This window comes from Salvelinus fontinalis, chromosome 42, assembly GCF_029448725.1.
Source record: "Salvelinus fontinalis isolate EN_2023a chromosome 42, ASM2944872v1, whole genome shotgun sequence".
NCBI lineage: Eukaryota > Metazoa > Chordata > Actinopteri > Salmoniformes > Salmonidae > Salvelinus > Salvelinus fontinalis.
This window is the reverse complement of record NC_074706.1, coordinates 22516279-22528515: the sequence shown is the minus strand read 5'-3', so window position 1 is coordinate 22528515 and position 12237 is coordinate 22516279. Positions and strand designations below refer to the sequence as shown.

Genomic DNA, 12237 nt, shown 5'->3' with positions numbered 1-12237 from the left:
TTCTATTGGAGTTTCCAATGGCTCACACATTACAAAAACACCACACTATAATACAAAGCGTATAGCCCAATAGACATTCGATAACAACAAAAAATACATCAAATTCAAGTTCACAAAATATGACACATCTCTAGGTCTGAGAACTTTACATTCCATAGCCCTTGTTTGATCTAGAACAATAACACAGTATTGGTACACCAAAAGTAATGCTGTCTTCAAATGCTCCTTGAAAAGGTGAAAGATCAGAGATGATACTTCACAACTCGTGAACTCGGGTATCAAAATCATCTCAGACTTTCCCACAACAAGGATGGTCATTTAAGGGGTTATTTCAGAGTGGAAACCTTCCTGTGGTAAATGTAAAGTGGAACTACAACAATTCACTGAAAAAAGTTACAGGATATCACCCAGGCCCCCTCACAATTAGCTCCAAAACTCTAAGGTGAATTCATAGGAATGGAAAACTACAGCACTTCAACGTTTATTTCATCATCTTCTGCCGAGTAAAGTCCATTTGCGTCTCAAATGGCACCCTACTCCCTATATAGGGCACTACATTTGACTAGGGTTTGACCAGGGTTCATAGGACTAATATAGTGCGCTATATTATAGGGGATAGGGTGCTATTTGGGACACAGCCTGACTCCTGTCAGCTGTGAAAGTTCTCACACCTGCTGCTTCACAATAACCACTGAGAGAATGTTAGATAGGGCACTCTCGCTGTCTATCCACTGACAACATGGCTGGAAAAGTAGTGATGCTGCTGTGTGTGATGCTCCTCGTCGCCTTTGCAGGTCAAGTACAACTGTTTTCTGTGTGATATCTTGGGGTTTAATAAAGTTTATTGAATTTAATTAAATACTCAAAGAAAGCATTGATTGAACCGTGGAGTATTTCAGTAACTATGGGAAAAGCTTGATTCTGCCACCTGCTGGAGTCGAGGGACTATGAAACTATGTTGAAACTATTATGGCTAAGTGGCCAGATGATATACCAGTTTTAATGTACAGTACATGAGATGATGGTTAAATGAGTATGATGTTATCTAAACCTCCATGGTCTGACATTGTAATAACATTCTTGAGGTGATTTGAAAAAACATTGTAACATACTATTTGTTTTCTTCAGGCGCAGAAGAAGAGCACTCTGGACTTTACAGAAAGGTAAGGCTGATCTTGACATGTCTAATGTAAATGCTGCTTCGTAAACCAAACCTGGTGTGAATTCAGCTTGGGGTAAAGTTTCCCCTAGGTAGAGATTAAGGATCAGCTTCCCCTCCCCCAATCATAACCTTAACCATTAGCAGGGAAAACACAAATCCCAAGATCAGCATCTAGGGACAATTTCACTCTAGTCTGTGAATTCAGTCTCATGAAACATTCAGAAAGTGTCAGCAGATAGAAGTGTAATCAATAGAGCCTGACACAGTCGACCCCTATTCCACATGACATGCAATCATATCGTTCATACTTGTTCTACACAATGCATTTCTAACTGAGTATTTTGTAACATTACACTCTCCTGACTGCCCATTCTCTTGGTCTTAACAGTAATGTGATATTGTTTTGTAGCCATCTTGTGTTGATATGGTGGAGATCCTAGCTTGCCCTATGAACTTGGCTCCTGTGTGTGGCTCCGATGGCAACACCTACCCCAACGAGTGTGCACTCTGTGTCCAGAGACAGTGAGTACTGTACCGACCTGGGTTAAAGTATTATTTGAAATCATTTCAGATACTTAAACTGGGCTTGATTGAGCTTGCCTGGCACAATGGAAGCAATAGACTAGTTCTAAAACGGCTAACCCTGCCCATCAGGCATTCCAGACAAGTTGAAACACACAAAAAGTATTTGAATGATGTCCCTGGTACACAGCTGCTCCTTTCTCACAGCCCTGTCCAACCATATCACTATAAAGCTGAGAGAGTCCGTTTACAGAAACAACACTCAACACCTCAAAGGTAAACACTGAATTCAGACCAGTATTTCAGGAAAATCCACATTCTGTAGGCTCCTACAATGTAATGTTGTAGCCACTAAAGTGCTTCTGGAACCACGTTTCCATCCACAGTTTATGTGAGTAAAGTCAAACCTTTTATTTTAAAAATAAGCATGACAGCTGTGATGGAAACAGGTAGTTTAGGTAACATTTTATAAATGCCGACAAATAGGCCTAATTTGTTGGACACGGTTGGGTTCTTTTTGTGTCGGTATAATGAATTATGCGAGAAATGGTGGTGGAAATGCCATTAAGCACAAATATTGATATAATAACCATAATATCAAAGTAAACTTGAAGTCGCACGATGATATGGTGTGTGGTCCTCCCACTACAACTCTGGAAAGCATGTAGATTATTAGGCTACAGATTAAATAAATGATGATGAACATCACAGGGTGGTGAAAGTACAAGATGACCTTGATGCTCCTTTCCAATACATATCGAGGGTCTTATTTTGGGGACATGATGATCAATGCTTGACTGCCGTTTGACAAACAAAAATATTTTCCTTATGTAGACTAGCTGTGAGCTGTTGTCTAGAGCGCAGGTGCCAAGACCAGAGTAGGTACATTTGCTATTTAACGCAATAGTTTTTGTGACATAACTATCGGTAGAGTTGAAAATGCCATGGAAACACATTGAACTTTAGATCTTTATTCGGTACATGAAAATTTAAGCGAAAAAGTACATTTTGTGTGGGCTACGTCATCAAGCACTGAATTTGATCTGACACAGGTCCGTTTGGTGGAAACACACCACTGGTGGGAAAATGTGCTTATTTTCTTTTTGTGGACTTTAGAATCTGTCTCCAATTGGATGAAAACCTAGATAATGACACAAAGATACTACGGATATAGGATCTTAATTTGAGCCAATTTGCTACAGCAGGAAAAAAATCCTGCAGCAACAGGAAATGTGAATTATTATGTGGATTATAATGAATGGATATTTTTGTATGGGTTAGCACATTTTTCGTTATGGAAAATCAAGTCTGAAATTTCTAAATTGAAATTACGAACTTTAGAAGCCTTTTTAAAACTCAAATACACTACACGTTTGTATTTCCTGCTGTGCAAGAAAATTCTCAGCAACAAAAGAGTGATCAAATTAAGACTCTATGAGAGCAGGTTTCGTTGAATTCCGTTTGAATGTACAATACAACCATATTGAACATAATTCATACCCAACAACATAGTAAATAAATTATGGCATGAACATTCCTTTCTCTACAGGGAAACCAGAATGGACATCTTAGTCATGAAGGAGGAGAGCTGCTAGGGGGATCTGACATCACCAAACAAATGACATCATCATGACCAGATAATAAATCAATTGGCAAATAAAGAAGAGGTCTCTGTCATTTTATTTTGAACAGTTGAACATTTTGTTATTGTTTTTGGGGAGTTTCCCATGGCTCACACAGTAGCCACACTATAATAGTCCAATAACTAAAAAATACTAAATTAAAGTTCAGATTTTCACACAGAAAATAAGGAGGAAAGGCAACACATTCGATCAACAACAATATCAAAAAGCATCTCTGAAACCTTTACATTCCATAGCCCTTGCTTGATGTACACTAGTGTAGAGCAAAAATACAGTATTTGTAAACCTAAAATTTGCTCCCTGAAAAGGTGAAAGGTCAGAGATGAAACGTCACAACTTGGGTATCAAAATCCTCTCAGACTTTCCCAATTGTAATTGGAACTTGGAGGGGGGGTTATTTCAGAGTTGGGACCTTGTTTCTCCGAGTTGCGGTGAAAGCAGTTGAAGGCAGCACTACACAAAGCTCTGCCAATTGGGCCGCTCGAGGGACAAAAGTTCCAAGTGGATATCATGACACCTCCTCAAAGATTCATGCTAAGTCATGTTACGGTTCTACAGTGTTGTATTATAACCGCTGCAGCCTCTGCAATAGGTTATTGGTTAATGCAACAAATAGATTGTGCGCTGCCCTCTAGGTTGTTCTATTACCTAGCATCCCTCGTACTGTTCTGGGAAGTTTTCTTGACCTCATTCCAGGTGGTTCCTGCCTTCTTCACAGGGCCGGATTTACAAACGGGCACGCAGGGCTCTGCTTGTTCATCTCTTCCTCATTCATTCTTTATCCATGTCTTCTTCATCTTCGGGTGGTATCCCCACGTCTACTGTAATATTTGTGAACAGGTCATGCTTTTCAACTGCGACAACTTTGTACTCGAGAGAGTTGAGGCCATCGGTATCCATCGTCTTTAACGTGTGAGTTATTCTCTTGAACCTGCAGGGCAAAATAATAATCTGTCATCAACATTTGGAGTATAGTTGGGGGACGGGTGGTAGTTTAAAATTTGAGGGGGAACTTGGTGAACGCGGTTGTTCTAAAGCTTTACCTCTGAGGATTGTCGTTGTTATTTATGTCTCTTTCGTGACGGATCATCCGGCATTTTCCGACTTCGCCGTCCGGACGAGAGATGGACATTTTTCTGTCATTCATCCTACGGAAATCAGACCAGTGATAGGAATTTGATTAAAATAATTTAAGGGGGGGGGGGGGGGGTCACCCTTTTTTTTAAACAAAACACATCCTCTCCAGCACCCCCGCAATGTCAACATAATGTGACAACGGCAGGTTTCTATGTTTTGTAGTCAAAAAGATAAGTGATCAGTGATAAGGGAAAGATGTGTTTCCGATGACACTGATAACATCATCCAGTGTGCAGCATGTGATTTTATGAGCAGGCAAACGTAAGTAAGATCAAGAGTTACGATGTGCTACATGTCTATGAGGATAAACGTTTTCTGACCTGTTGAAAATGTCGTCATCTTCACCACCCCACCCCCAGTAGTTGTTGGGAAAGCCGTTGATTTTCATGATCTGCTCTTTACTCAACGATGAGACACCGCCAAAGTACTGATTATAGGGCAACCTATGGAGGAGACGAAGACAATCAAATATACAGATATACTGGAAATACTAGCAGCTGTGATGGCCGAGTGGTTGAGGCGGACGTGACGGGCCCTCCCTTGGTGGTCCACTGTAGCTCAGTGAGTAGAGGATGGAGCTTGCAATGTCAGAATAGTGGGTTTGATACTTGGTGCAAATAAAATGTATGCATGCATGACTAAGTCACTTTGGATAAAATTGTTTGCTAAATGTCATACGTTATGATATATTATAGTTTCCTGTTCTGTCGTGCTGTGCCTCCGAAGGTAGGAATTGAAGAAGTGTTAGGGATGTATCCAATCCGTAGCGCTAAAGTTCTGTGTTGGAGCCAGAGTTACATTTAAAAGAAATGTTCCTGTGTTAGTGGAGACTATATTCACGGTAAACACCGCATATGTCGGTTCTATCGAAAATACCTTGTGCGATTTAAATGCAAATCTCGAACGCTTCAGCGAAACAGATTTAATCGAGTCCTTTTCCCCTTGGTAATACTGTAGGTATGAGGAAACATTAACAACCACTCTGGTATTTACCATGGTCATAACAACGAGTCAGCAGTTAAACATTTAAAGTGATAGTTCACTCCAAAATAAAGGTTATTGGTTGAGGTCTACACCGTACTGTGGCACTGCGATAGGACTTGACACGTACTTGAAGCCAAACTTGTCCATGGAGACAGACAGGTGTCTGGGCTGGCTGAAGCATTTGTAGGTGTTGCGGTCATCCATGGGGATGATGTCCACGTCACTGAACACAAAGCAGTCGTAGTCATACTCTTTCAGGGCCTCAGCATAGCCAATGTTCATCAGCTTGGCCCTGTTGAACGTGTTGTCTCCATCCTAATGAAGGTAAAAGGCATCCTCAAGATGAAGATTAAACATCTTACTGTAAACCAATCAAATGTATTTATAAAGTTCTTTTTAATTCAGCAGATGTCACAAAGTGCTATACAGAAACCCAGCCTAAAACCCCAAACAGCAAGCAATGCAGGTGTAGAAGCACGGTGGCTAGGAAAAACTCCCTAAAAAAAGCAGGAACCTAGGAAGAAACCTAGAGCGGAACCAGGCTCTACGTCATTTAAGGGGAAGTTTTCTCGAAACACATTAGGCCTAATTCTGGTCTTAATAGCATATTGAATGGAGAATCTCCATTGTAATCGCTATTTAGTCCAGGATTAGGCTTAATTTGCTTCCCGGAAACAGGCCCTAAGTGTTTCATTCAAGTGTTTAAATGTTAGTGTTAAATTTAAGTACTTTTCCAAATGTGTGTTGTACTGTACCTGATTGATAACATAGACACCATAGTCCAGCTGTTGGCGCTGAAGGATGGGATGGAGGTAGTAGAGCCAGAACTTGAGGTGCTCGTCACGATGGCGGAAGGGGATGATTAGAGCAACCTTCTGGAGGGCGACACAGTCATGTGGTTTGTAGCGACCTCCTTCCTGCAGACCTGGGTTCTCCTTCCTCACTGTGTCCAAGCTGACAGGCGTAGAGAACTCAACCCTGAGAGGCCCAACTGCAGATCAGGAGAAAAGTTACATTAAAGTAACTTAAAATCTATTCATGTGGCGACTTGATGCCTTTAGAAATGGTATCAGTACTTATTGGTATTGATAGAGAATTTCATTTATTGTTTTCCATGTTACCATGTACCTAGAAGTGGAGAGGGATCTGGGCATTTCTTTAATTCTTGGGTATTGGTCTCTGTAGTTTCTGAAAAATCAAATATTAAATTGGTTCAGGTGTTGGACAAAAGAAAATGTTGATAAAATGATGCCTTGCAAAAGTATTATTTAATCCCCTTGGATTTCTTCAAATTTGATTGTGTTACAAAATGCGATTCAAATGGATTTAATTGACATTTGTTGTCAATAATGTACACAAAATACTCTGTAATGTCAAAGTGGAAGACATATTTTATATTTTTTAAGATAAAATATAGTTGTTGCATCAGTATTCAGACCCTTTCTTTAGCCAAGCCTAAATTAGTTCAGGAGTAAAATGTGGCTTAACAAATCACATAATAAGTTACACGGACTCACAATTTCTGTTGGTGTCCATTTTGAAAGTGCTGAACGAAAGGCCTGCTGAATGAAAGGCCTACCTTGTCGCAGCTCGTTTGCTTGCACTTGCTTTTACTTGGAGCTAAGTGTTAATGATAAATGAACAAACATAATGAATTTACTGAACATAAACGTAATATTGTTTGTGTATGGTTCATGTTTATTGGAGAATGCAGTTCTTATCGACTTACACAAGTCCACAAGGAGTCAGTAGAAACTTTCTTTATTCAAGCAAGTCAGCCATTATCAGGTGTAGAACGTTCTGCTGTTGGGACAGCTTTATGTAGTCCCTAGCAGTTTGTGGGCACTGTTTGTCACCGTTATAGTGCAATTAATGTACTGTTTAGTGTTGTGTTGTGTAGTGGCTTTGCTGGCATGCATAAAAAAAAATGGTTGCGTTTGCCCCACCATAATTTCCATGCTAAAATTGCCACTGCGTATTTGTACATTTTGAAGTGATAAAGTGTTGATTCTTTGAAGTGAAGTGTTTAAACTTGTTTTAATTGTTAAACCGTTATTCAAAATGAACAAGTGTCTAATGAACTAATGTTGATTAATCACATATTACAATCCTGCAATAAAGAGGGGAAGGGGTTCTGTCTGTAAAGTTTCTGTGTTTCTGTGTTGTGTTCTCAAATGAACATTTCCTTCGTGTCTAGCTGTAAGATCTCCAGCCTGTTTTATTTGACTGTCACTCTGTCTCAGTATATCAGCTATCTGAATCCATTTTGCAGCTTATCACAGGCTTACAGTATGATGGCATTACTGGCCTTATGGTCAGCTGTCATCAGAAGCAGAGAATAGCAACAGTGCATTCGGAAAGTATTCAGACCTGTTGACTTTTTCCACATTTTGTTACGTTACTGCCTTATTCTGAAATAGATTAAGTCGTTTTTTCCCCCTTATCAGTCTACACACATTACCCCATAATGACAAAGCAAAAACAGGTTTTTAGAAATCTTTGCAAAATGTATTAAAAATTAAAAACAGAAATATCACATTTACATAAGTATTCAGACCCTTTACTCAGTACTTTGTTGAAGCACCTTTGGCAGCGATTACAGCCTCGAGTCTTCTTGGGTATGACGCTACAAGCTTGGCACACCTGTATTTGGGGAGTTTCTCCCATTCTTCTCTGCAGATCCTCCCAAGCTCTGTCAGGTTGGATGGGAAGCTTCGCTGCAAAGTTATTTTCAGGTCTCCAGAGATTCGATCGAGTTCAAGTCCGGGCTTTGGCTGGGCCACTCAAGGAAATTCAGAGACTTGTCCCTTGGCCACTCCTGCATTGTCTTGGCTGTTTGATTAGGGTCATTGTTCTGTTGGAAGGTGAACCTTCGCCCCAATCTGAGGTCCTGAGTGCTCTGGAGCAGGTTTTCATCAAGGATCTCTCTGTACTTTTCTCTGTTTACCTTTCCCTCGATCCTGACTAGTTTCCCAGTCCCTGCCTCTGAAAAACATCCCCACAGCAGGATGCTGCCACCACCAAAGTTCACTGTAGGGATGGTGCCAGGTTTCCTCCAGACGTGGCTCTTGGCATTCAGGCAAAAGAGTTCAATCTTGGTTTCATCAGACTAGAGAATTTTGTTTCTCAAGGTCTGAGAGTCCTTTAGGTACCTTTTGGCAAACTCCAAGCTGGCTGTCATGTGCCTTTTACTGAGGAGTGACTTCTGTCTGGCCACTCTACCATAAAGGCTTGATTGGTGGAGTGCTGCAGAGATGGTTGTCCTTCTGGAAGGTTCTCCCATCTCCACAGAGGAACTCTGGAGCTCTGTCAGAGTAACCATTGTGTCACGTTCTGACCCTAGTTCTTGTGTTATTTCTTTGTTTTAGTTGATCAGGACGAGTTGGGTGGGTTATCTATGTTTTGTGTTTCTTTGTTGTGTTTTTCGTTTGGCCTGATATGGTTCTCAACCAGAGGCAGGTGTTAGTCATTGTCTCTGATTGGGAACCATATTTAGGTAGCCTGTTTGCTGTTGTGTTTTGTTGGTGGTTGTCTTCTGTGTCTGTGTGTTCCACATGGAACTGTTTCGGTTTAGTTCGTTCTCTTTATTGTTTTTTATTTTCAGTGTTCAGTTTTTGTTCTATTAAATTTCATCATGAACCTTACCACGCTGCGCGTTGGTTCTCCGATCCTTGTTACTCTTCATCCTCAGAGGAGGAAGAGGAAAGCCGTTACACATTGGGATCTTGGTCACCTCCCTGAGCAAGATCCTTCTCCCCCGATTGCTCAGTTTGGCCGGGCGAACAGCTCTAGGAAGAGTCTTGGTTCCAAACTTCTTCCATTTAAGAATGTTGGAGGCCACTGTGTTCTTGGGGACCTTCAATGCTGCAGACATTTTTTGGTACCCTTCACCAGATTTGTGGCTCGACACAATCCTGTCTCGGAGCTCTACGGACAATTCCTTCGACCTCATGGCTTGTTTTCTTTTCTCTGACATGCACTGTCAACTGTGGGATCTTATATAGACAAGTGTGTGCCTTTCCAAATCATGTCCAATCAATTGATATGTTGACTCTCATAGCAAAGTATCTGAATATTTATGTAAATAAGGTATTTCTGTTTTTATTTTTTATACATTTTCAAAAATGTCTAAAAACCTGTTTTCACTTTGTCATTATGGGGTATTGTGTGTAGATTGATGAGGATTTTTTTTTTTTTAATTAGGCTGTAACGTAACAAAATGTGGAAAAAGGGAAGGGGTATGAATACTTTCCGTGTGCACTGTACATCTTGTTCTTGCCCTCTGAAGGGACACCATTTAAGAAATATAACACTATATGAAAGCTAATGATCAAATAATTTCATCAACAATAACCTTTTAGCTTACTATGCCACACATGTGCCATGAAATTACATAAGTAAAAAAAATCTCTAGCTTATTGTCAAATGTCTTCAGTCTTCAGTGACCTTATTTTTAAAACATAATCATAGTAGTGTCCGAAAATCCATATATTTACATATATTTAGAAGTTATACAGCACATTACTTACCATTTTCTTTCGTTAGTTGTTCTCTCCCGAAGTCTGACTCCAAGCGGATACCTCTATAATCGACTCCTGATTTTGTTAATCCTTCTTCACTTTGGGAATCCTTCAAACTGGACAGCAAAGCATTCCTACTCGATTTAGTAACATTTGAGTATCTCAACTGATACCAGAAATATACTGAGAAAGATAAGAGACATAAAAGCACAAGGCTGCAGAATATTTTTCTCAGCATCTCACCGCTGTGTCCCGTGAATCACAGGCTACAACACAAAAGTTTACTGGTAACGAGCTTCCCCACCTAACACATTGGTGCGCTCAACCTGCCTGGCCAGTTTTTCTGCCAACATTTGACTCAGATTACAAAACAACGATTGACCAACCTCATGTCTTTTGTTAGGCACTTTAACGCCATATAAAAACCAACCTATTGACAAGCATCTGAACAAACCTGACAGTATCGGTATCTTGCCTTCTTAGTTTCTAGCAGCACCAGCCACCACTGGGCTATGGTAGAGTGAAAATGATTTGATTAATTATTTTCCTGTATTTGATTTACTGTGGATATGGATTGATATGGAATAAACATGACTATGTACCAGAAGACACAGACAGATGGATTCCCTTTTGGGGAAGGGAACATGAGTTAACCAAGTATGTTTAAGTAACATATTTATTTAAGTAAATGTCACGTGTCACGTTCATTGTAATGATGAGACCAAGGCGTGGTATGCGTACATTCTCTTTACTGAATGAACCACTTAACAAAACCAACAAACCGTGAAGCTATACGACTAGTGCAGACAGGCAACTATACATAGACAAGATCCCACAACATAAACGAGGAAAATGGCTACCTAAATATGATCCCCAATCAGAGACAACGATAAACAGCTGTCTCTGATTGTGAACCATATCAGGCCAACATAAACATACAAAACCCATAGACATACAAAACCCTTGACATGCAAAAACCCTAGACATACAAACTAGCTTACCCACCCTAGTCACACCCTGACCTAACCAAAATATATAGAAAAACAGAGATATCTAATGTCAGGGCGTGACAACATGTTAGTCTATCCGTTGTAACTACAGTGCCTTCAGAAAGTATTCACACCCCTTGAATTCTTCCACATTCTTTTGTGTTACAGCCTGAATTTAAAATGGAATAAATTGAGATTTTATGTCAGTGGCCTACAAACAATACCCCATAATGTCAAAGTGAAATTAGGTTGTTAGACATTTTTACAATTTATAAAAAATAAAAAGCTTATGTCTTCACTCAATAACTATTCAAACCCTTTGTTATAGCAAGCCTAAATAAGTTCAGGGGTAAAACTGTGCTTAACAAGTCACATAATATGTTGCATGGTCTCACTGTGTGCAAAAATTGTGTTTAATATGATTTTTAAATGACTTACCTTATCTTTGTACCCCACACTCAATTATCTATAAAGTCCCTCTGTCGAGCAGTGAATTCCAAACACAGATTCAACCACAACGACCAGGGAGGTTTTCCAATGTTTTCCAATATATATAGTACCAGTCAAAAGTTGGGACACACCTACTCATTCAATGTTTTTCTTTATTTTTACTATTTTCTACATTGTAGTATAATAGTGAAGACATCAAAACTATGAAATAACACATAAGGAACCATGTAGTAACCCCAAAAATTGTTAATCAAATCAAAATATATTTTATATTCTTCAAAGTAGCCACCCTTTGCCTTGACGACAGCTTTGTACACTCTTGGCGTTCTCTTAACCAGCTTTACCTGGAATGCTTTTCTGACAGTCTTGAAGGAGTTCCCACATATGCTGAGCACTTGTTGGCTGCTTTTCTTTCACTCTGCGGTCCAACTCATCCCAAACCATCTCAATTGGGTTGAGGTCGGGTGATTGTGGAGGCCAGGTCATCTGATGCAGCGCTACATCCCTATCCTTCTTGGTCAAATAGCCCTTACACAGCCTGGACGTGTGTTGGGTCATTGTCCTGTTGAAAAACAAATGATAGTCTCACTAAGCGCAAACCAGATGGGATGGCATATCACTGCAGAATAGTGTGGTAGCCATGCTGGTTAAGTATGCCTTGAATTCTAAATAAATCAGGTGACACCCACACCATCACCCACACCATCACACCTCCTCCTCCATGCTTCACGGTGGGAACAACACATGCGGAGATCATCCGTTCACCTACTCTGCGTCTCACAAAGACACGGCAGTTGGAACCAAAAATCTCAAATTTGGACTCATCAGAC

General features: G+C 40.1%; 2 protein-coding genes across 3 annotated transcripts; one reads left to right on the top strand and one right to left on the bottom strand.

The window, feature by feature from the left end:
- Nucleotides 1–633: 633 nt before the first annotated feature.
- Nucleotides 634–3331, top strand: spink4 (serine peptidase inhibitor, Kazal type 4). The gene is made up of 4 exons (XM_055908980.1): nucleotides 634–794; nucleotides 1129–1163; nucleotides 1572–1684; nucleotides 3234–3331. The coding sequence occupies exons 1-4, from the start codon at nucleotides 740–742 to the stop codon at nucleotides 3277–3279; spliced, it is 249 nt and encodes an 82-aa protein (XP_055764955.1). The 5' UTR covers nucleotides 634–739; the 3' UTR covers nucleotides 3280–3331.
- Nucleotides 3332–3345: 14 nt separating this feature from the next.
- On the bottom strand, nucleotides 3346–11545 carry LOC129840933 (beta-1,4-galactosyltransferase 1-like). 2 transcript variants are annotated; one of them, XM_055908979.1, is made up of 8 exons: nucleotides 11396–11545; nucleotides 9978–10478; nucleotides 6577–6636; nucleotides 6204–6439; nucleotides 5576–5763; nucleotides 4785–4907; nucleotides 4371–4475; nucleotides 3346–4258 (listed from the first exon to the last, which is right to left on the bottom strand). In XM_055908979.1, exons 2-8 carry the CDS (start codon nucleotides 10204–10206, stop codon nucleotides 4099–4101), a joined length of 1101 nt encoding a protein of 366 aa, XP_055764954.1. In that variant the 5' UTR covers nucleotides 10207–10478; nucleotides 11396–11545; the 3' UTR covers nucleotides 3346–4098. The 2 variants fall into 2 exon arrangements, with proteins under 2 accessions (XP_055764954.1, XP_055764952.1); XM_055908977.1 differs by lacking the exon at nucleotides 11396–11545 and having other exon boundaries at nucleotides 9978–10626.
- Nucleotides 11546–12237: the final 692 nt, after the last annotated feature.